This window comes from Stylophora pistillata, chromosome 1 (genome assembly GCF_964205215.1).
Source record: "Stylophora pistillata chromosome 1, jaStyPist1.2, whole genome shotgun sequence".
NCBI classification, from domain to species: Eukaryota; Metazoa; Cnidaria; class Anthozoa; order Scleractinia; family Pocilloporidae; genus Stylophora; species Stylophora pistillata.
Genome location: NC_142519.1, coordinates 15,509,244 through 15,531,052, shown reverse-complemented (window position 1 = coordinate 15,531,052; position 21,809 = coordinate 15,509,244). Strand labels below are relative to the sequence as shown.

Below are 21,809 nucleotides of genomic sequence, written 5' to 3'. Positions count from 1 at the left end.
GTCAGTTATTCATCCTTGGTCGAGCTTACCTAACATGACTACAGTGGGGAAGTTACTAGGTTTGACATTTCATTGGCTGATTACACACAGCCAATCAAGACGATTGTAAGTAAGTTTAGATTTCCGCGCGATCATACAGATACCATCAGAATATTCTTTCGATCAGGAGTCACCAATCTGTGATTAGCGGGACTATATTCTTCGAAAACGGGTAGAGTTTGCTTGTTCATCCGCCTCAAAATGGGTCAGTTCATGTCTACTGCCCTTACAGCGCTAGGTTATTCGTACCCCTGTGGCAATGACAATGTATTGTACTTCAAAAAGATGAGCGATCGGGCAACAACTCCAAGCCGAGGGTCAGAGTTAGCGGCGGGATACGATTTGTACAGTGCGGAGAATGTAATCATTCCGAAACAAGGGAAGGCTTTAGTAAAAACAGATATCGCCATAGCACTACCAGAAGGATGTTATGGACGAGTTGCACCGAGGTAAGAAGGGAAATTACAATTTGTACACGCCAAAATCGAAATGATAGCCTCAAGAATGATGCAGTGCGTACGTAACCTCGTGTCACCAGAGAATTTACTATTGTACACATTTTTCCAGAATTTCCAGCTAGTGCAGCCAAGAAATTGAGCATAGTGTCCTTGCTAAGAATCTGCTTTATTATTCTCACGGCCAGACTTGGAAATTTCCCAATATTTTTGGAATATCGAAAGAATGTACGTGGTGTTTCACTTTGGCGGGAAATTTCCCGTATCCTGGAGCCCCGGGTGACTTTCATTTTTATTTTGGTACGATAACTGTGATGAAGACAAATAAAGCTAGATTGGAGCTTGCTCAATTTTTTGTAGTCCATGAATTTAGTAAAAACTGTAAAGATTTTTACCGATTAGTAATCTCATGTCACGAGAGAATGAACTATTGTACGTATTTTTCCTAAAGTTCCAGCTCACGCATCCGAATTAATTAATTGGAGCCGATCGAGTTTCCTTGCTAAAGATTTATTTCATTATTCACACTGCTAGATCTGAAAATTTCCCAGATGGTAGGAATATTGAAAGAATGAAATAATTTGGAAATATCAACAAAGTTGAAATGGTAAATTAGCCACCGTAATGATTACAAAAGCTGACGTTTCGAGCGTTAGCCCTTCGTCAGAGCGAAGAATGTAGTGTTTTGCTTTGGCGGGAAATGTCCCACTACAATTGTTTCCTCGGTTCAGGTTCCCTTTCAATTTCAGTGCAATGCAATAACTTTGATGAATACAACTGAAGCTAAAACGGGGCTTCTTTTGTTTGTGAAGGTTAACAAAGCTAGCAAAAACTAGCTGTTAAGAGTTTTTTTTCCGAATTGAACCATTCATGAATTGAAATGGAGGGAAAATGAAGCTTAGATTTTAAAAATGCACATGATGTTGTTAACAGAGATTATTTATTTTTCTCATTTATATCTGACATCGTAGAAGCTCTGGCATGTGATGTTTTTTTTGTAATAAAATAAGATAAATTTATGGTACAAAATAGATCAGGCTGCCTGGATTAGTTTTCTGTGGTTTATAATTTCTGTGGAAGAGTCGAAAAAAAAAATTACCCATCACCAATAACCATATGGAATTGTCAATTTAGACTCTTTTTTGAAATTAATATTTTGGAGTTTTTTTTTTTAAGTTGCTGACTTGTTAGTGGCCAAGCAAACAGACACTTTTGCAGTGTTAGCTGCAAATGTGTCAACCTGTGTTCAGCACCTGTGTGGCAAATTGTAACCTTTTTCTTACCTCATGGTGTTTGTAATAATATAATAATTTATTTCTTGTAGATGACATGGAAAGTTGTCTTCTAATCTTTGGAGCAATGAGGCTTGTGTAAAAAATGTCTGACTTGCTTGTGTTTCTGTTGATAGAACTGAGTTATGTCTGTGTATGTCACAAATTCGCAATTTTAATTATTAACATCCATTTAAAACCACTGTTTTGCAAAGATAAGGAGATGCATGTCATCTGGAACCTGTTCAAAATGCATATTTGCCATCATACTACAACAGTTGTGGTTAGGTTTTGACAGGTATTCTAGAATTCAAGTCTGATCCCAAAATATAAAGGCCTGAAGGTTAAAATCTTTCTACCTGGGTCTTAACATGGCTCTTCAAACTTCATAAAACTTTTGGCATTTTACAGCAGTGACACCATGGTTTCCCATGTGAGCCTGCAAAAGTCAGTGATGTAGGAAAACATTGTTTTTAATCTCTTTTGTTTCTAGCAGAAAGTTAGGGTAAGAGGAGCATTTACAAATATATTAAAATTCAACCTTGGTCTTTCATGGTATCAGCATTACCCAGAAACATCACTTTTCAATCTGTTTTTCCAAAATCTGGTCTGAAAGGAATAGGCAGGTCAAATATCCTGTATGAATGTATTTTTTTTTTTATGATAATTTGATGAGTGACTGATTGATCCTGTAATTTCATGTGAATTTTAGATTCTGTGGATCTCTAATTTATAACAATAGTATTTGATATTTTAATTCATTACAAGTAGAATGTGCCTGAAGCAGATGGAAACACCTTGGTTTGTTTGTCAAGGAGTTTCACCAAACTGTACACCCTGCAATGTCATGAATTAAGCATTTATTGATTTTTAGATCCAGTCTTTCCTGGAAACATCACATCGATGTTGGAGCAGGTGTTGTAGACCGTGATTATCGTGGAAACGTTGGTGTTGTACTTTTCAATTTATCACAGCAGGATTATAAAGTTCAGCAAGGTGATCGTATTGCTCAGCTTATTGTTGAGCGAATAAGCATCCCACCACTTGTGGAAGTTGAGGTAATCAAAAGAAAAGCTCTTTAAATGTTTTAGTTCTTAGTAGAATTAAAACAGAAGTGTTTACTTTCCACTGAGTTGATTGTTGATCTTAAAACTATGAAATTCTGGAGTGCTATCGCAAAGATTAGATATTTTCTGTGTTTTTTTGTGGTTTTCTTTCAAGTAGACTTTGGTCATGCGAGCCCTTTACAAGAAATTGAAAGTGTTTCTTTACTGTATACATTGAAAAAAAAAATAGCATTTATTTTTTTCAAATGCATTATTCATAAAACTGCCAGGATGAATCATCAAGTGTGGTTGAATGGCTTGTCTTCCAGATTATGCAAAAATGTTTAGCAGCATGGATTTAGTTAAAAAATGAACAGTATCTCAAACATCCAGGAACATCCCATTTTTTACATCACTATGAATTTTCTTTTATATTTACTTTTGTTTTGTTTACTTTTTATTACATTTTTTACTTTCGTTTCGTTTGTTTCTTTTTTTAACAGGAACTTGACGACACAGCTCGTGGTACAGCAGGCTATGGATCTACAGGAAAATGAAAAGGGATCAATTTTAAAGTTTTGATCATTATGTTCCTTGTAAATAACATTTGTTGTGTTTTCACCTCTTGATTGCGCTAAAAATCCCTAACTGAAGCAGCCATCATTTGGCCTGGTTTTCCTCCATTTCTGTTAGTTAGCAATAATTTAAGCCATATGTAATTAAGTTCACAGCCATTTCTTGCAATTTGTACAGTTGTCTTTTTTGTCTCCTTAAACCTTTCACTTCTAGTAATCAATGAATTAAAGTCTCTTCACAAATTTTACTTGTTGTCTGGTGAAAAAGCTGATTAGAATAAACAACCTCATTGGCAATTAGGTTCTCTTATTGCATAGCTACCTAAAGAGATGGTACGATCAGTCATTCCTTGGAAGGAATTTTATTAACAACCCCGCATACTGTTCTTAGTCTTGAAGCTTTCCCCCAGAAAATTGGAAAAAGGCCAAGGAGTGAGGTTGCCATTCAGAAAGAAGTTTTGCTTTAAGCCTTACGAGTTAATTCTTGTCAACCTTTGATACGTATCTTTGAATAAGGGTTCATTCGCTCTACCATTATTATTTCCACAATGATCATTATCTACGAAAATATGGAAACTAGATTTCGTTGATTCACTGTCAAAAATCCTGAGTCTTGATATTTTGTATTGTCTCCTTGACTCGATCTCTGCTAAGGTTAGTCGTCTTTGTCAGAACCCTCCAGCCTTTAAATCAAAAATACAAAGGTAAGTCGTCATCTTGAAGATCGGATTTTCCGCTGACACAAACCACTGCTGGCCTTTTCATCAGTCGACCTCTTTCCAGGTCACACCAAGGTTAGTAGAGGGGACTAACCATGGTCACACAAGGAAACACTATCTAGTTCTAAAGGCGCGTTGTCTTGGGTGAAACTCAAGATTGTAGAATTTTGATTTAATTGTAAAATCACAGAATATTTAAATTACAAATTCTCATACATTAAGTCACCTTATACAGTGTATGATCATCTAGTTTAAGGATGTTAGCTTGCCACACCAAAGTATATCTCAGCCTGCGCAATTTCTAGATCTAGTTCCAAAGTTGAAAGTTTGTGGGGCACATACCCCACCTGCCCGTCCTGTAGAGCCTCCCCTGATTAAATCTGAGAGATACTGTTCGAACTGAGTTCAGAAATTGTCTTGTTATCGATCAATGAATTTGCTTCCCGGCCTAAGGAACCTCTTACGGAAAATCCACAGTTGAATTTTGCCATTTATCATGCAACATAAGCACGCATGAACAGAACATAAAAGACCCGGTATTTCTCATTGGCAGATCTTCAGATTGTTTTTGGCAGCTTCTCATCGCAGTTCACATGATGTGATCTTGGCCAATGAAAAGGATAAATTAATTTGTGCGGCGGAGACTTCCAGCGGAAATAGAGGTTTCACTGAAAGACGTACCCACCATTGCAATATTTCGATCAGTGAATCCAGCTAGACTACGAGCAGCCCTTCCTTTTTTGAGAAGTTCGTCGCGCGAATTAAAAACAAACATCAGTAAAAAATAAAATTGATGTTGGCGCGACGCGCAGAACTCTAGGCGTCGGCGCACCATCATGAAGTCAGTTTTTCACAGATTTTTTTTTATTCAAGCGGTGGACTTCGCCGAAAAGGAGGGACTGACCGTAGTCTAGAGTCAAGCTTGACTTTCATTTCTAATTGAGTATAATAACTATTTTTTTTATATTCGTTCTGACCAAACACTCAGCAACCCTCGGCTCTACTTCATCTCACATGATCACAACTTTGGAATCAAACTCACAACTAGAAATTGATTTCCGGCAATGCACCTCTTCTTTAATTAATTTTTTTTTGCATGTTTTGTTCTTTATGTTCAAGTCTCCATGGTTTTCTTGCTGTTTATGTCAAGTGTGCAACAGCTGAACTCTTATTTACGAGACCGTGGTCATAAGTAGAGAAACAGTCACATTTGCCATAAATCGCGCAAAATTCAGAAAAAAAGTTTCGTTTGCTGGATATCACTTATCGTTTTTACATTATCATTTTCACAAAATTCAGCCTTATAGTAACCGAAGTATTATAACAAGACAAACCAAAGCGAACTTGAAAACTCAAGATCAGCAGGTTTCTAGGAACGCCCTATTTTTTTTCTGTAGGATATGGCAAATTTTCGCGCAGCGTTAGATTTAAAATTGACGTTTTAGCTGTAGCCAGGTGTGATGTTTATTTTAGGTGTTTAGGTCTCCGATCCATCCATCGATCCATCTTAAATTCTCTACTGCACCAAAGCATACCTTGCAGCATTAATGTTCGGCACACGTAGACTCCTTACACTGTCTTTCAAATAAATTCCTCGTTTCCTTTTCAGCCAGAAAATGGATAAAACTCACCCAAAGCTGCAACTAGTAGATTGATTGAAACTGGAGCTGTCATTCAAGTCGCTTACATAGCCATGCGACCTTCATTGACGGACGTTATAGATCGTACTCCATCAATTAGGAGAAGACGAGCCTGAAACGAGAAAAGAGGAAAGCTACCCAAGAAAATCACTCCACCAATCATATTGTAAGATTAGATAGTCTTAATGAAGCATTGTTCATTAATACGGTATCAATACACGCGACCTCCTATATCTAATAACAAAAAAAATCTTCTATCAGGTGAAACAAGAATAGAAGGAAAAGCTATTTCGCGTAGTTATCTTTAGACATAATATGACAGAACACAGCAACTACAAAAGCAAGATTTCCTCTTCTTTCTCATTTTCTTCTTACCATTTTTATCGTTATTTGTATTGTTAAACTTCCCGTTGAGACAAAAAGAGGCCATTTTAAGTGCTGGATCAAATCTTAAACTAAGCTTGCATGAATATTCGCAAAACATCGCATTGAGGCTGAAAGGGCTATATGAGATCTTTTTTTTTTTTTTTTTTCGACGCTAAAGCCGAGGAACCAGCTGTCGGAAAAGGGCGTGTTGGAAAGAAATTTCTTTGAATAAATCTAACTTGACTAGTTAAATTAAACGAGATTTCTATACCTACACCGGTAACAGGTGGCTCTGTCTCTCCCTGCCGGTTTAGTGAAGTTTACAAGTAAAGGCTGCTTGCCTGCAGACTGTTAAAAAGCAGGCGAGCTTGACTCAGGAACAGAAAGAAATCGTAACAAAGTAAGGTAATTTTTCTGGAGCCGATTTATATTTGCTTTGTTGTTGCGGCAAGTACATTTTCTTTTGCTTTCTTTTTTGTTTTCGACCGCTGTAATTCTGGTTGACCTGGTTGAGGCGAGACATATGGGAAAAAAAAGCGAGAACGAAAATACATTTCGTAAATACTGATCGTCGGAAAATTGACGGTTTATCTTAAGTCAAAGTCATTGCTTCTTGTTAGGGAGCACTAAAGGCCAAAGACAGCAAGAAATCAAGTAGCTTTTCACCATATACGTATCTGACATATCCATGCTTTTTTTTTCTCATCCGTTTTCATGGTCTTTTATTTACTTCGTGGCAACTACATTGTTTAATTTTAAATATATAAGCTTTAATCTCATTTGAGATAAAGCTTAATTACTTATTAATACTCGTGCCTTAACGTTTCGAGGGCCATTGTTGAATGTTACATACCAGCTATCTTTATTGGGGAAATTTATAAACGACGTTCAAATTACAGAGTGTGCCAGGGCCAAAATCTATCCTCAAGTATTAAATGCAGTTGCTGGAGTGTGTAGGTCGTATGCATGAAAATATTACGCTGATACTTTCGCAGATTTACTTGCTTAACTGGGACCCATCCAAACCACGCCGGATAAAATAGAGGCGTCTAAAAAACGTTACTAATACTCTCAGGCAGGACGATAGATGAAACTTTTCCTCTTCGTGTCACAATATTAATTTTTGGCGCAAACGATTGAATACATTTTTTGAGCATCCGCATGTGTACCAAAAAACAACAACAACAATAACAAAAAGCAATGGCGATGGTCTGAATATTTTTCCCAGTATAAGGAACGTTGCCTAAAACTCTCGACGACATTTTCTGTGGACAATTTATCCATACTAGATCGGACGGTTGAACCATGGTTGAACCTCAAAAAGTCTGGGCTGATGTGTACCGTAGAATGAAGTTGCGTTTTTGCCTTTATCCGGCTTAAAAATGCCGTCAAGTTTTTTTTATTGAAGAAGATAATAAATACCCCACTTCTAATCGTTCTTGTTGCTCCTAAAAATTAAACGCTGCTTCGTTTTGATGAAGGCGTGAAGAGAACGATTTTCCATTTTAGAGAGCACATCCCAGATTTCCGGCTATGTATAAATATACCATTGGAGCTAAAAGTATTTAATGATCAAAATTTCTAAATGACTTCACGTATGCGCTACTGGGCTTATCAAAACTAAGCCGCTGATCGGAAAAATTTCCGCAGGGTCTGCGCGGATCAAACTCAACCTTATTCCGTCATTCCACAAGTCTGGGGCGGCCGCAGGAAAGAGGAGAGAGATTCAAGACATCAAGGTTGCCTTACTTTCGGGTAAGAACCCTCGGCGACTTATCAAATTCCAAGGTTTTGGACTGGGGCTTCTAAAATAGGAAGGGGTGCTTATGAAAAACACTTGGACAATCAGAATTCGGGTCGTTATAAATGATCTTTTTTTTCTCGAAGAGTAAGAGATTGGGCCATTGGGGGCTTATTTTAAACACTTTTGAAAGCCGAATGAATTTCTCAGACACTTCAGATCACCTATAACTTTTGCGAAATACCGTATGCAATAATCATGGCTTCTTTAAAAAAAAAAAAAACAAACGAACAAAAATAACCCAAAAAATCGAGCAACAATATTCCAAACGGAAATGAATACAGGCTTACAGAGACAAGGAATATTGTGCGTGTTCCTATTCACCGGTATAAATGACTATAAGAGATCGTTCCGGCCCTTGTGATCTCTTGATACTTAAACAATACAGCGCTAAAACAACATTTAATCTTCCTTTCTTTTCCCGAAAAATAACCGTATCGTTTTTTTCGCTTGTATGCGAGTTCTATCTTGTTTTCGAATAATTTTTCTCTATGGAATTGGTTATTTGCTGGTCACGATGAAGATCTAAAGCTCCGCATCATACTCCGCGCTACAGAAATGAATAGTTTTCCTTGATTTTTGACACATTATTTCTTTGAGAGGGGGACGAGGAATGGTCCTCTCAAGGATTGTGCAAAGTGGAAAGAGGCTACGACTGAAAAAAAAAATCGAGCAAGTTATGGAGTTATATCTATACGTCAGTATACCATAATGATAATGATAATGATATTCGATATTTATCACACTCCTTTTATGACTTTCATTCGCTCTGATGAAGGGCTAACGCTTGGAACGTCAGGTTTGAAACTCTTTACGGTGGCCTAGTTACATTGCCAATTTAGTGGATAAAACCAAAATTACCTTGTTATATATACTTCCCCACCGACGCAGCACCATAGTTTCTTTAGAAACTTAATATCCTCTTCATCTTTTTATGACTGTATTGAGCAATTATAAACATTCGTTTGATTATTCATACGGCTGCATGGCCGGAGTGTTTGAAATCTGATTCGCACTTTCGTTTGTTACGTAGCAAAAAGTAATAATGTAAAACTAAAGAGGTCACCTCTGTTGAAGCCGGCTAGTACCTCGGACATTTCGGTTCTCTGGTTTGTCCCGCGCTTTGTCAACGTGCCCATTGACTGGGTTGATTTTTGATAAATCATAATCAATTCATGACCATACAACCTGGGTGGAGAGTGGCAATTGCACCTCTCAACGCGGATGATTTTTCTTGCATTTATGTCATTAAATTTAAAAATCTTAGCCAGTCCGTGTAAGAAATACCTAGGATAATTTGTTAGTTGTCTTCGGTCAATTTTCCAGACTCAGAGTGAAGCCGCGGTATAAAACCTCAAAATAAATTTGTGAGTGATGATTGATTTTAAACAAAGTACTGGCAAGTAGCACATTTTCCGAACTAGAGGATAAAATGTCTAAAATGGGGAAAAAAATTTCTTAAACTTCGACGGGAATGGAGTGGGGGCTGGACGTTTACGCATGCGTAGTGAGTCAAGTTGTAGTTGTGGTTCGTGACATCGCGCGGGCTCTGTCGAGTTGGGTTGTGTGTTCATGTATGCATGTGATTTGAAACTCTTTCCTGGTGGCAACATTCATGTGCGACTTGTCGTTATTGTCTGAAATCCAAAACAGGATAGACTCAACGGACACTGTCCACGAACAGATAGACACGTCCCTGTTTGTTACGCCTAGCTCCGTGGCGGAGAGGCTGTCAAAAATGGCTGTGGCACCGAACAGTTCAGATGCGTGCCTGAGTATCGTTCACAGCCTGATGTGTCACCGACAAGGGGGTGAGTCAGAGTCGTTCGCGAAGCGGGCCATTGAGTCTCTCGTGAAGAAACTCAAAGAAAAAAGAGACGAGCTAGACGCCTTGATCACCGCTATAACCTCTGGCGGCACGCATCCTTCCAAATGCGTTACAATTCAACGCACCTTAGACGGAAGATTACAAGTCGCCGGTCGGAAAGGTTTCCCCCATGTCATTTACGCGCGAATCTGGAGGTGGCCCGATCTGCACAAGAATGAACTAAAGCACGTCAAGTACTGCCAGTTTGCGTTTGATTTGAAGTGTGACAGCGTTTGCGTGAATCCTTATCATTACGAGCGAGTCGTCTCACCGGGTGAGTTAAAAAAATATCAAGCTCCAATATTTTTCGAATTGAGTGGTCGATCGACGGTTGAAGGTTTCCTATGACTATTATTGCAGAAACGCAGTCGATAATAGTTTAGTCTACGCGTAGTATTCATTTTCTTATTTCCCCGATCGATTCAGAGACTGTTTGTTAAAATTTGGTATCACTTGTGTGTTTTATAAACGCAAAATAAGACTTAACTCATGCTATTATTCACAGATATTACGGGATTGGCATTGTCGAGGAATCCAGGTAGGTTGTGAATCTTTAAGCACTATACAGCGGTTGATGTCAATGTTTTGCTGTTTATTACAAACGACTCGAACGGAGCCGCCGTGTTTTTCAAGGATATTTGTCAATCTCATTCCTCAGCACTCTCCGCTTGTATGCCCAAACATTTATATTTGTACCTAGGTACTGTTTCCCGAGAGTTTTTGTCAAAGTTGTCGATTTCTTGTCTTTGAAACAGACAAAAGTTGCCAAGGGTTCTGACGTGCAATTATATTCATGGCGATATCTTTGTTCTATTCCAGACTTTCTGTCTGCTCGAAAACACGTGGCTTGTCCATCTTTTTTGTTTTCATTTGAGGAGTAAATGCTTGACTGGGATCAGACAATGGGGCTGGTCGTTTCCCCTTCTATTGTTGAGAATATGATCATTTGTTCAAGAACGCGGCGATCGAGCTCCCCAAATATTCGCCTAGATCTTTCTTTAACTTAAATCATTAAACCGCAAAAGAGATCTTAATTACGGAGGCGATAAAAATAGCTAACAAGGAGATTGAACTTATAGTGTCACGACATGCATCATTCAATTCATTGTCCACACAGCTCTCCCAAGTGCACCTATTAAAATCACAAAAGCCTGTATTACTCTTGCTCTTAGGGTTATTGTGGCAATCAGGAACATTGTGTTGAAAAGTCAACAATTTGTTTCATTCCTGATAAAGTACTCAGACTATAATCTGCTTTGTTGTTGAAGTAGCGGCGTTAAAATGTTCGATTTTGGTTAGTTGGTTTACTTGGCGTTTTTCAGATTTGACGAATGAGTATTGACTTGATGGTGTTTTGAATTCCAAAGCTGAAAGAGATAATATTTTAGGTTATTTACCTAGCAATTGATTTAAATTTTTTTGTTGTATGAGTTGTCTAAAGCCCCTTAATGTTTCATAACATTGAAAAAATAATAAGAAAAAGACACATAATTCCGGTGAACAATTGTTTTTCAAGTCCGGGTCATGTTGGTTATTTACTTTGAAATTTGTCAGTATCGATTTATCAAACGTTTTCACGTCTACTACAGTCTTTTCAGCCAAATAGTGTCTCTAACTGTCGACACAAATTAAAATACTCAAAACTGTAAATGAATTAGAATTAACTGGTAATTTTATAATTAGGTGAGGGGCTGCTGTAGACATTAATTGTTTGAACACTGCATGAACATGAAAAATAGTTCATCTCTCTCTGTTGTCATTCTCTCTGGAATTGTTTTTTTCTTTTTTCGAGTGCTTGTTCTTTAGAAATATAAAATTAAAATAACGGAGCCTTATGATGAGCCCTCAGCTTAAAACAGTACAGTACTGTACTCTGTCTTTCTGAATTTTTTCCAAATTTAACTTTCAAAATACCACATCAGGGAAGTAAGCCTTGAAAAGTGTCACTACCTTTCGTTTCTTTACGTTGATTTATTTGCCACGCTTTTAGTTATAACAGAAAGTGATATTATACTCCCTTGAATATCAGAAATGATTGATGTTAGGAATTTGCTGACTTTGTGATGATTTTGTAAATTTTACGTAACTGTTAAATTTTTATGTTCACCTTGAAATATCAAATTTCTTGTTGTAGGGCCTTTTGCTAATGTGCCCCTCTTCTATCTGTTGAGGATTTTTTATCATTTCAATACTAATGAAAATGAAAAAAACTTGAACATAACATGTATTTTTTTTCACATTTTGATTTAACTTCTAACCATGATGTAAAGATTTGAATGTAACTTAGTCTTAAGAAGTATTTTTGCTGGAAGCTGTTACCAAAAAGGCAATTTTTCGCTTTTGACACTTTCCTGATATTTACAAATTACCCAATATGTGAAGGTGGATGTATGAACCTGGGACTAGATGTAGAGGAGTGCTTAAGGAGTTGGAGCTTATTTTTTCTTGGAATATTAATTCTACATTTCTGGTGATTGACTTTATGCCTCTTCTACCAATATCTATCCCTCTTCTTTAAACGTGCTGTTTCTGTCCCTGCTTACTCACAAAAACAATCAGGTTAAGATAAGTGAGGAACCTAAGGGGACTTTGTACCACTTATAGCCAGAGATTATGTATCTCAGTCTATCTGTAGAGTGACACGTAGAGCAAATATTTTTAATTCTGGTAGATTTAAGACAGCTTTGGTTCTCTCTTTCATGGCGGGAAGTGTTATTGTTTGTCACATTAGGCAATTGTTAATTTTGTGAGTAATCAGTAGACTTCAGTGTTTGGATTTTGTACTGCTTATCTTCAAGGAGTGACAATAATGACAAAATCGCTATTTTTGATGTCAAACAGATTGAAGAGGCAAGAATATTTCACTCCTTTATAGAAAATAAGAAAATTGTTTTGCTCAAACCACTTGTGGTGGAACAGAAGTTGCATGTCCCTGCTAGTACATGTTTATTTTCTTGCAATCTGCTATAGCTGTTATATTATTTTGAGTTCAAACAGATGTGTATCAAACTTCAATTTTTCAGCAGCTGAAACAGTTCTTCTGGCTTAACCTTATGAGTGGGCTGACTTTCAGAGATTTATTGTTATTGGTGGATGCAGTGCAAAGAGAAAATTTCTCAGAAAAACAAATTTACAGTAGTATGACATGCTTCATTGGGCTTGCAAACCAAATTTTGGCCATGTTACACTTATTTCTTTTTATTTTTCTGACCTGAAGCTATGAATTCAAAGCAGTAGGTAAAATAGACTGGAGCCTGTTTGATAACAAACAGTTGAAAAACAGGCAAATGCTAAGGAAACTTGATATCCCAGTACAGTAGTCAGACAAGTTTTTATTTGCAATGTTTATTTTTCTACCTGCCTTGCCAAAAATGTAAATCCTACAATTCATGATGCTTGGCTGCAAAATGAATTATACAAGGCTGTCAGTAGTGATTACAAGAATCTTTTGAATCAAGATCGAAAGACTTCTCAAATGTCTTGAATGTTTTTAGCCATTATTTTTTAAGGGACACGACACCTAGTCTAAATAAAGTTTTTTAAACTTGTTGACATGGATTAGAGTTATGACAGAATGATGCCATAATCAAAATCACTGTTGACATTTTAAGAATGTGTTAATGTTATTGATTCAGACACAGCCATAGTTATTTCAAAAATATTAAATTAAACATTGATTTTGGTGAGGGAAATTTAGGAAAAAGTCATGGCATGTTACAATGGAAAGACCAACTTCTCAATTGTTAATGGAAAATGTTAAAAACATGTTTTCAGTCAGAGAGGGCTGTGATCTTTGGCTTCATCTCCCTAAAAGTAAATATTTTTAACATAATTTTCTTGCTAGTTTTTAAATCTCAGAAACATGCTTTTTTCCTGTACACATGTGTGCCAGGGAAAATTTCCCTGGTCAGCTCTTTTCTAAAGTTAAAGAAACAATGACAATAATTGGAATATATTTAATAATTGGAAATATTTTCAGAAAGGATAATATACCTGTAACTGTGATGTAGGAAGGAGATTGATGATAATGTTACTGTACAATACATGTACATGTGTTTTTCCTTGTTATAGAAGTTGTTATTTCTTTTCAAAGCAGACTGCTGTGTAAAGGAATTGACAATATTAATGATCACATGATATGATGATCACAATGAAAAAATGCCACAGGGAATATGTTTTGTCATCTTTAATGAGAAAGCAAGGAGTGCCTCGGGGCTAAAAAAAAGTCCCTAGGATGGGAGTGAGGGAAACAAACAACTGGATTGATCAAACCAACAAAATGAAGTAACCACATGACAACCAAATGTTAGTTGATAGCTTGCCAGGTGCAACTTGTAGGCCTGGGGCTAATTAATAACTTATTTCCCTAGGAATATGAACAATGATGAATTTATTGGAGAAGTATGCTCTAGAAAGTATACTCTTCATATTCTTCCCATAACTTAGACCTTTCAGGAATTACCTTCAAATTTGCTTCAACTAAGACTATGGCTGCTGCCATTTCAACTTGTGTGTAAAAAACCTTTCCACTTACCAGTGACACAATAAAATTCTTGTTTTTCTATTTTGAGGCAGTTTGTTTCCACAAAAAGGAGCTTCACAGTAAGGGAATCTTTTGTCAAAAAAATTTTTTCTGCCTAGGCCAGCTGTTTTTGAACCATCCATTGAGGTTTTGCATTTGCAGCTAGCTAGCAAATGTAAAGGTCATGTAAATAAAGGAAATCATCTCCAGTTTAAGGAGTATGGTAGGAAATGTTAAAATAATATAAGTATGAGGAATATGAATATTTTTGTGAGAGTGTTAAGTGTTAATTAACAGCTAGGTTATTTTGAGTCTGTATTTCAAAAACTTTTTCATTGTTCCTTTTTTTTTTTCGTCTTTGGTCATTAGATGGGGCCTATGCCAGTAATTCTCAGTCAGATCCAGACTTCCGCCAAGCTGTTGGTCCAACAGCACATCATTATCCAGGTTTGTGTTCGCTACAAGAATTGCAGAATTTTGATAATGATGTTTGAGATGGATATTCAGTGAGTTACTTTGCATCACAAGTACCAAGTATCCATTCAGATGATGCCATGCAGTTGTATAATTCTTCTAAATTAACCTACTGTTTGGTTGATTAATCTTTTTGAAAGTAACTGTGATACTACTTTAACTTGCATGTGTCAAAAATTTAGAAAAGTTTGGGAACAGCACTTGCCTTTGGCATGTGATTACCAGTATAAACTTTGTCCCCTTGTTCTCCCTTAATTTCTGCACGGGTCATTATGGCTGCAGAAACTGACAGAAAGTGTGGTTTATTCCTGAAATACAGTGACCACTGTAAAGTCACACCTAAAAGTAATGGTGTACCCTAAAAGGGAAGTGAGCCTACAAAAGAGGTGATTTGTTGTTGACAAAAGCAGATAATTCTAAGAAAAGCAGCAATATCTGGTAATTCTTTTATTGACAGGAAGCCAAACAATTCCTTCAGTTGTTGGTTCTCCACACGACATGTACCCTGCAATGCACCCATCAGGAGATCCTTCTATGGGTCATGTTGGCTCAGGTATGGTACTTGATCACCTACAGTCCAGCATATTGTTTTCAGGGTAAAGAAAGCTACAGTTACATGTAGGTTGATTCCATGTTCAAATGAATTGTTTTTTTATGGTAAAACTTCAAAATAATTTATTAAGTGTTAGCTATAAAACTTTGAATGTTGAGCAGAAAACTCACACAGTGCTTTCGGCAAGACCCGGCACCTGCCAGAGCTCTGGCGGGAATTCTGTTGTGAGTCGCCAGGTATATTTCACTGCGCTCAAGTCGCAGTCACCATGCTCAAGGCACTCTCCGGTGGGTTTTGTTCTGAGGTAGCCACCAATTTCAAGTCTTATTGAAAGCACTGCCCACATGTTTATAGAAATTCTTGGAAAATTAATCTGAGGTAAAAGGCTATCATGTGTATTTCCCTTTCACTTTTACTTTTTTTCATGTCATTACAGGACTCGACACTAACTTTTCAACTTACTAGCCAAGTGGCAAGTGACATCTTAGATGTTTTTAGATGTGACAACAATTTCAGTCTGTTTACTAGCCAAACTGGCTAGTGGAAATTGAAAACTACTAGCCAAAACTGAATATCTACTAGTCTGTGGCTAGTGGGCTACCATTGGTGTCGAGCCCTGCATTAATTCCAGGAATCTGAATAGTGATTCTTGTAATACTTGTACCTGACATATTTTTCTATGTTGGCAAGTTCTTAAAATTTTTTATATTATATATTTTTATCCTCTCATCATTCCCCTGTTGAATGTTTTATTTTTTTCTCATTACCTGTCTGCTCTACAGATAATTGAAAATTGAAGGAGAATTTACAATACTAAACACTCTAACTTACAAAACCAGATTTACAAACGTCATATTGTGTTTGTGTAAAATGTTTCCTTCTTCAGGACCTCCTGGTTGGGGTGCACCAGGTTCTGCCACATACAACCCTGGACCACACCCAGGGGCTGGTTATTGTGAGTTTCATAAATGTTATTAATTCATTGTCATGAGTTAGCAATGAAAATGGCTTATCCTAGTCTTCTACTTAGTGTACTAGGAAGGTTGTATTCATGTGGTGAGAGGGACAGCAAATGGAGTATCTAGCTCTGGTGAAGTCTTTCGCTGTTTAGATTCATTGGATTTATGTGTTTTCACAAACCTGAATTACAAGATTTATACATTATCTCAGATAGGGAGAGGAGTTCACAGGCGCCCCCAAAGCTGTTTCCCAAGAAGATGCTAAGGATCTTAACAACGGAATTAAAATACTAAATTCCCTTTTTGAACTAAGAAATCGAGGTTTAATAAGAGTGGTTCAGCGCGACCAAAATATATTTAACAGAGATCAAGATTTCGGCATTAGAAGCTAAATGTAGTCAATGACTCTTATCGTCTCCAGGGACTCAGGATCAGACATCAGAGGTCCAAGATGGCGCTCCAATATCGAAACACCCTCGTAAGTACATCCACTAAGTCTCATGTACGGTATTGTACATTTGTCGGGCGGGAGGTTCGAATGGAAACAAACTGCGCCGAGGTATTGAGTGCGGCCTGAGGCTGAGTGTCGTACTCAATATTTTTCACACGCGGACCGGCTTAGACCCGTAAAAAACTTTTTTTCGGTTGGTTCGCTTTTATCCGCTTTGCCGCTAATGGCGCGAAAAAAAGTTTGGACCATGGTACGTTGTGTAAAGCTGAACCGGTTACAGGCGCGCGACTATCCATTCAGAGGATTTAAGATTATTAGACAAATTAACCTTTTAAAGTACAGTTCTTGAAAGTAAAAGTTACCCTGAACAAATTGATTTAAAATTTATAATATTGAAATCCCCCTCGTTAAGCCCTGGTGCTTTTGGGGAAAACAATAATAAAATGTGTTTAAACAAAAAAATAATAGTAATAAAAAAAATAAAAGTTAAAGCTGAGTTTAAATTTCTGTTATTGGTGAAAAATGTGAAAAACAAAGGAAGGAAGGATGAAAAGAAGTTACCAAAAAAAATAGGATCATGCAATTTAGGCTTTTCACACACTTGCGCTAGCCAATGAGATTCCCGAATTTGGAGCCGCCCACGAAGTTTGAGCTTATCGTCTGTTTTTATTGAACTTTTTTTTCTTTTCTCACAACAGCTCCAGAGAACTGGTGCTCGATATCATACTTCGAACTAGACCAGCAGGTTGGAGAGATTTTCAAGGTGATGTCTTCGTGTCCATCAGTGACAGTGGATGGTTATGTCGATCCCTCGGGTGGTAACAGGTTTTGTCTCGGTCAACTCTCCAACGTCCATAGAACCGAAGCGAGTGAGAAGGCGAGGCTCCACATAGGTTAGTGCCTCAATATCTGTTCATGAATCCTTGTAAGTAATTACTGATTGATTCAGCGGTGATTCTTCCCAAAGCCTAAGTGGAATGTCTGCACTCTTTGTACCTTTTTGTCAAGGAAGACACCCTCGAGAATGTCTGCACTCTATGTTCCTTTTTGTCAAGGAAGACACCCACGAGATCTTTAAAGAAATTGACCGGTTGTTGATGAAGAAAAAATTGTTTGGAAGCCACATATGTGGTTATGCTATGATCAGCCCTTAATTTCATTTACTGCTGGAATCGTTGTGTTTCAAAATTCTCTCGGGCTGGATAGGAGTCGTTTGGAATTGGCTAGCTTGTCTTATAGGTTGAGTATCTATGGAGTCATGTATTACTCTCAGAAATAAACTGAAAACCAGAACCTGGACATAAGCAATCCGCTCTGATGGATTAGTCTACTTAATCATTCTAAAGGGACCCCAAAAAAGTTACATCACTAAAAAACGCTTTGTATTTGTCTTTTTAGGAAAAGGAGTCCAGCTAGATCTAAGAGGCGAAGGTGATGTCTGGGTGAGATGTCTCAGTGAACACAGCGTCTTTGTACAAAGTTATTATTTAGATAGAGAGGCAGGGCGTTGCCCCGGGGACGCTGTTCACAAGATCTACCCATCTGCGTACATTAAGGTGTTTGACTTGCGTCAGTGCTATCGACAAATCAAGCAACAAGCTCATGCTGCCCAGGCCGCCGCTGCAGCTCAAGCCGCAGCCATTTCCACCGGTGTGGGGCCTGGTGCCTTGTTACCCCAGATTGGAATGAGCGTGGGTGTCGATGATTTGAGAAGGCTTTGTATTCTGCGACTGAGCTTCGTGAAAGGTTGGGGACCTGACTACCCAAGAAAAAGTATCAAAGAAACGCCTTGCTGGATAGAGATTCATTTGCATCGGGCGTTACAACTTCTCGATGAGATATTGATCACAATGCCGATCAACGAGCCCCGTCCACACGACACGTGATTGACATGTAAATACACTTTGTTGGCTTCGCTGACAGTGAGTGAAACGGCTGGCATGGCTTTGTTTGTTATATCATTTTTTACAAATTATTTAATTTCCCTCTCTTCCTAAGGAACGGAACGGCCATTTTGTAAGCGTTTTTCGCACCTCTCGCTATTTCGTCCGAAAGGCAAAATGATCGATAACACCGATAACTTTATCATAAGTTACTCCGAAGGTCTGTTAAATGATAACCGTTAAACTGTCTTCGCAAAAGCTCTATTGAACTTCATTCACTCCTCATGGAAACAAGTGTGAGTATGTTAAAAAAGGGAGGGGTGGTTCGATTGGGGAGATCAGTGTATATCTGAAATAGTTATTATGCAACTGAAATCTTCCTTGGTGGAAATTAGGTTCTTGGCTTTAAATCAGCTCTTACAACAGTTTCTATTGGGGAAAAAGACTTGATCGCAGGCATTGGTTTCATAATGCTGGAGAACAAGAATCGTACGCTTGCGCGCTCGAAAGAGGCTGGGGGCGGAAGGCTTTTTAAAACTTTAATTCTAATTTAAAAAGATTAATAGAACTTTAACGATGTATTAGAATGAATATAAACATTGTCATTTGAAGTGAGATCTTATCCTACAACAGCACAACTTAAATGCGAGTTATCAGCGATTGCCTTAGGCTTTCCATTTATCTCCCTGAGTTGTCCCTAATTAACCAAAGGAAGATTCATAAATATAATTAACCGGCTCTGTAAAGGTTCTGCATCTCAAATGCATTTGATCAACTTACTTGCTTAGAGAGTTAACTTTTTAAGATCAATTGAGGTGCTCAAAACGATGTGTGGTTGTTTTTCCTATGTGTGATAGGGTCAAACAAATTCTTGAATGTTCGTTTTATGTTCAAGTACAGAATTATCAACTGATATCTAAAGAGTAGATCAGAGTGATCTCTTATGATTTATTATGATAAAGAATAATACTGTTTGCTTTAGGTTAAAATGGTGTGTCTTAACCAGACTAAGAGCATTTTCTTGGTTATTTTTATAAGCTCTCAACGGGATGGGAAATACTTTACCGAGCCGATGAGTTTTACCCAACTGTTAAGGTAAACAAGGGTATGCTTATAGTTTCGTTAAATTTTGTACACCTTCCTGCTTGCTGTTTACTTGATCAAACAACTGTTTAAGTTAAACTTGCATCCTGATTAGTTGAGGTCATTCGAAGGGTATTCAAATTCTCTGTGTTGGATTACTGATAACACCGATAACCCTTAGAAGGAAGGAAAGCCGGCAGGTGTACACACACGAAAAAACCGGGCTCCCCCAGGCTAAAGCTCTGGATCCACCATTGATATATTTATCAGAATGACAACCGAGTGAAAGTAGGACCGTGAAATTAATTGAAATTTTTTGCCAGCGACAAATTTAAGCACTCCCTCTTTGACAGTTCACGAAATGAATTTCGGACTTGTGCGTGAGTGACGTATAGCAGAGCGCTTTTTTAGGGAGTATCGTAGAACACGAAACCAAAATAATCATAGCAGCCAATCAGGGAAATGGTCGTTATCACAAGGAGGCAATGAGAACTCGTGGTTAAAATAAGTGCGTTAAACGCGATTAAACAAGCTGCCCATAGTACAAGCTTCATCTATCAGATCGGTTGAGAAGATTGCCCAAGTTTTCTAGACCAATCAAAGCGAAGCATGGCAAAATCAATGCAAATCCGGATTACAGCGACACTTGTTCTCGACCCACAGTCCTACAAACTTTTCTGAATATGAAACACTTTTAACTCTAATTTCAGCGATGATACTAATTAGCGTCGGGGAATCTTCATTATATAAATTAGTTTTCGGTGTAATCACTCTTTCTTCTTGGTCGCCACTTTGGAGAAGTTTCTCTGGCACGTGCTTTGCTTTATTTTGCTAATATAGCTCTGTTATACGTGAAATGTTTCCAACATTTTTAAGCAACGAATTTCATGTATACATGAAAAATGTTGCATTGTAGATAACTCAGTGATAGAAATGTATTTTCGTAAAGTTAATGAGCTTTATAGACTTAATTTCTTAAGTCAAATTGTAAATTTACTCAGCGATTTGTCTTTCAAAAAGTCTTTATTAAGGTATGTAAAATGTATTATTGCGTGATTTTAGACTACGAAGAGAATTTAAGTCGTGGGGTCGGTTACAGAAATTTTTCATATTGTTTTATCTATATAGCAGTTCGTCAATAAGTTATGAAGTAAATGCGAAAATTGATAGATGTAGTTAAGCTTCTCTAAACAGTAAATGCCAACATTCTTAGCTGTAGCTGGGTTGAAAATTCCTTAGTCGCTTTTTCTGATTTCTGATTGATTGAATTATCGGGTAACTGTACTGGCAAATTAGATAAGTAATTTTCATTTTTCTCCAAAGCTTTCTCCATAAAAGCTGTTAGATACCAGGTTAAGCATCATATGCATAAAGTCAATGTTTTTTGTCTTGCAAACGAAATATGACTCGGAAAGAAAACACCGATTCGCTGGAAATCTTTTTGACGAATTTATTTCTGCTGGCCCGTTCATTTGATAAGGATGTTAATTTACTGATATTGTTCAACTTAGCACTGATAGTTCACGTATCCTTGCAGACTATCAGCTCGTTCTACTGCTACTGTATTTCTTCCCAACCTCCTGTACAGTAAGAAAACAAATAAACTGTCGTTAGTATAATTAAAACAACGAAATGTCTCTTACTCGCAGACTGTTGGAGATCTTTTCTGTGATAATATAAATTTGATATCTAAGGTCTTCCTCGTTGTTTTAATCCTTGACCTTGCTTTCCCGCTGGTTGCTCTCATGGATACTCCAATGTAGGATAAATGCCAAATTGAGAAGGGCTAACGCTCGAAACGTCAGCCTTCAAACTCTTTACGGTGGTCAGTTGATAGAGCCAAAGTTACCTTGTCACTACATTCTCTTTACAAACATGCCTCCTTTATTCATTTGGGAATAATAAGGCTTTATTGAACGATATCTGCAAGGTACATACCACTCGTCGCAAAACTTTATATTCTTGGTTTTCAGTGAGTTCTGAACCTCTAATTCAAAGGACGAATTGAAAAAAAAAGGCTAGTCGAGAAGGAAATAGTCTGAAATTTCAGCCGTCTCTTCCCTTTACCCCAGGGGGGGCGCGGGAGAGAGAATCTCTCCGCGCCC

General features: G+C 37.6%; 2 protein-coding genes and 1 long non-coding RNA gene across 3 annotated transcripts; 2 read left to right on the top strand and 1 right to left on the bottom strand.

Annotated features, from left to right (window-relative positions):
* Window positions 1-131: 131 nt before the first annotated feature.
* On the top strand, window positions 132-3,634 carry LOC111341491 (uncharacterized). Its single transcript, XM_022948477.2, has 3 exons — window positions 132-488; window positions 2,640-2,823; window positions 3,315-3,634. Exons 1-3 carry the CDS (start codon window positions 241-243, stop codon window positions 3,366-3,368), a joined length of 486 nt encoding a protein of 161 aa, XP_022804212.1. The 5' UTR covers window positions 132-240; the 3' UTR covers window positions 3,369-3,634.
* Window positions 3,042-5,851, bottom strand: LOC148741394 (uncharacterized). Its single transcript, XR_015993646.1, has 2 exons — window positions 5,737-5,851; window positions 3,042-4,069 (listed from the first exon to the last, which is right to left on the bottom strand). It is a non-coding gene; the product is annotated as an uncharacterized LOC148741394 (long non-coding RNA).
* Window positions 5,852-9,448: 3,597 nt separating this feature from the next.
* LOC111341478 (SMAD family member 4) lies at window positions 9,449-21,401 on the top strand. The gene is made up of 8 exons (XM_022948456.2): window positions 9,449-10,053; window positions 10,285-10,317; window positions 14,671-14,748; window positions 15,233-15,328; window positions 16,215-16,283; window positions 16,709-16,765; window positions 17,437-17,631; window positions 18,137-21,401. Exons 1-8 carry the CDS (start codon window positions 9,528-9,530, stop codon window positions 18,622-18,624), a joined length of 1,542 nt encoding a protein of 513 aa, XP_022804191.2. The 5' UTR covers window positions 9,449-9,527; the 3' UTR covers window positions 18,625-21,401.
* Window positions 21,402-21,809: the final 408 nt, after the last annotated feature.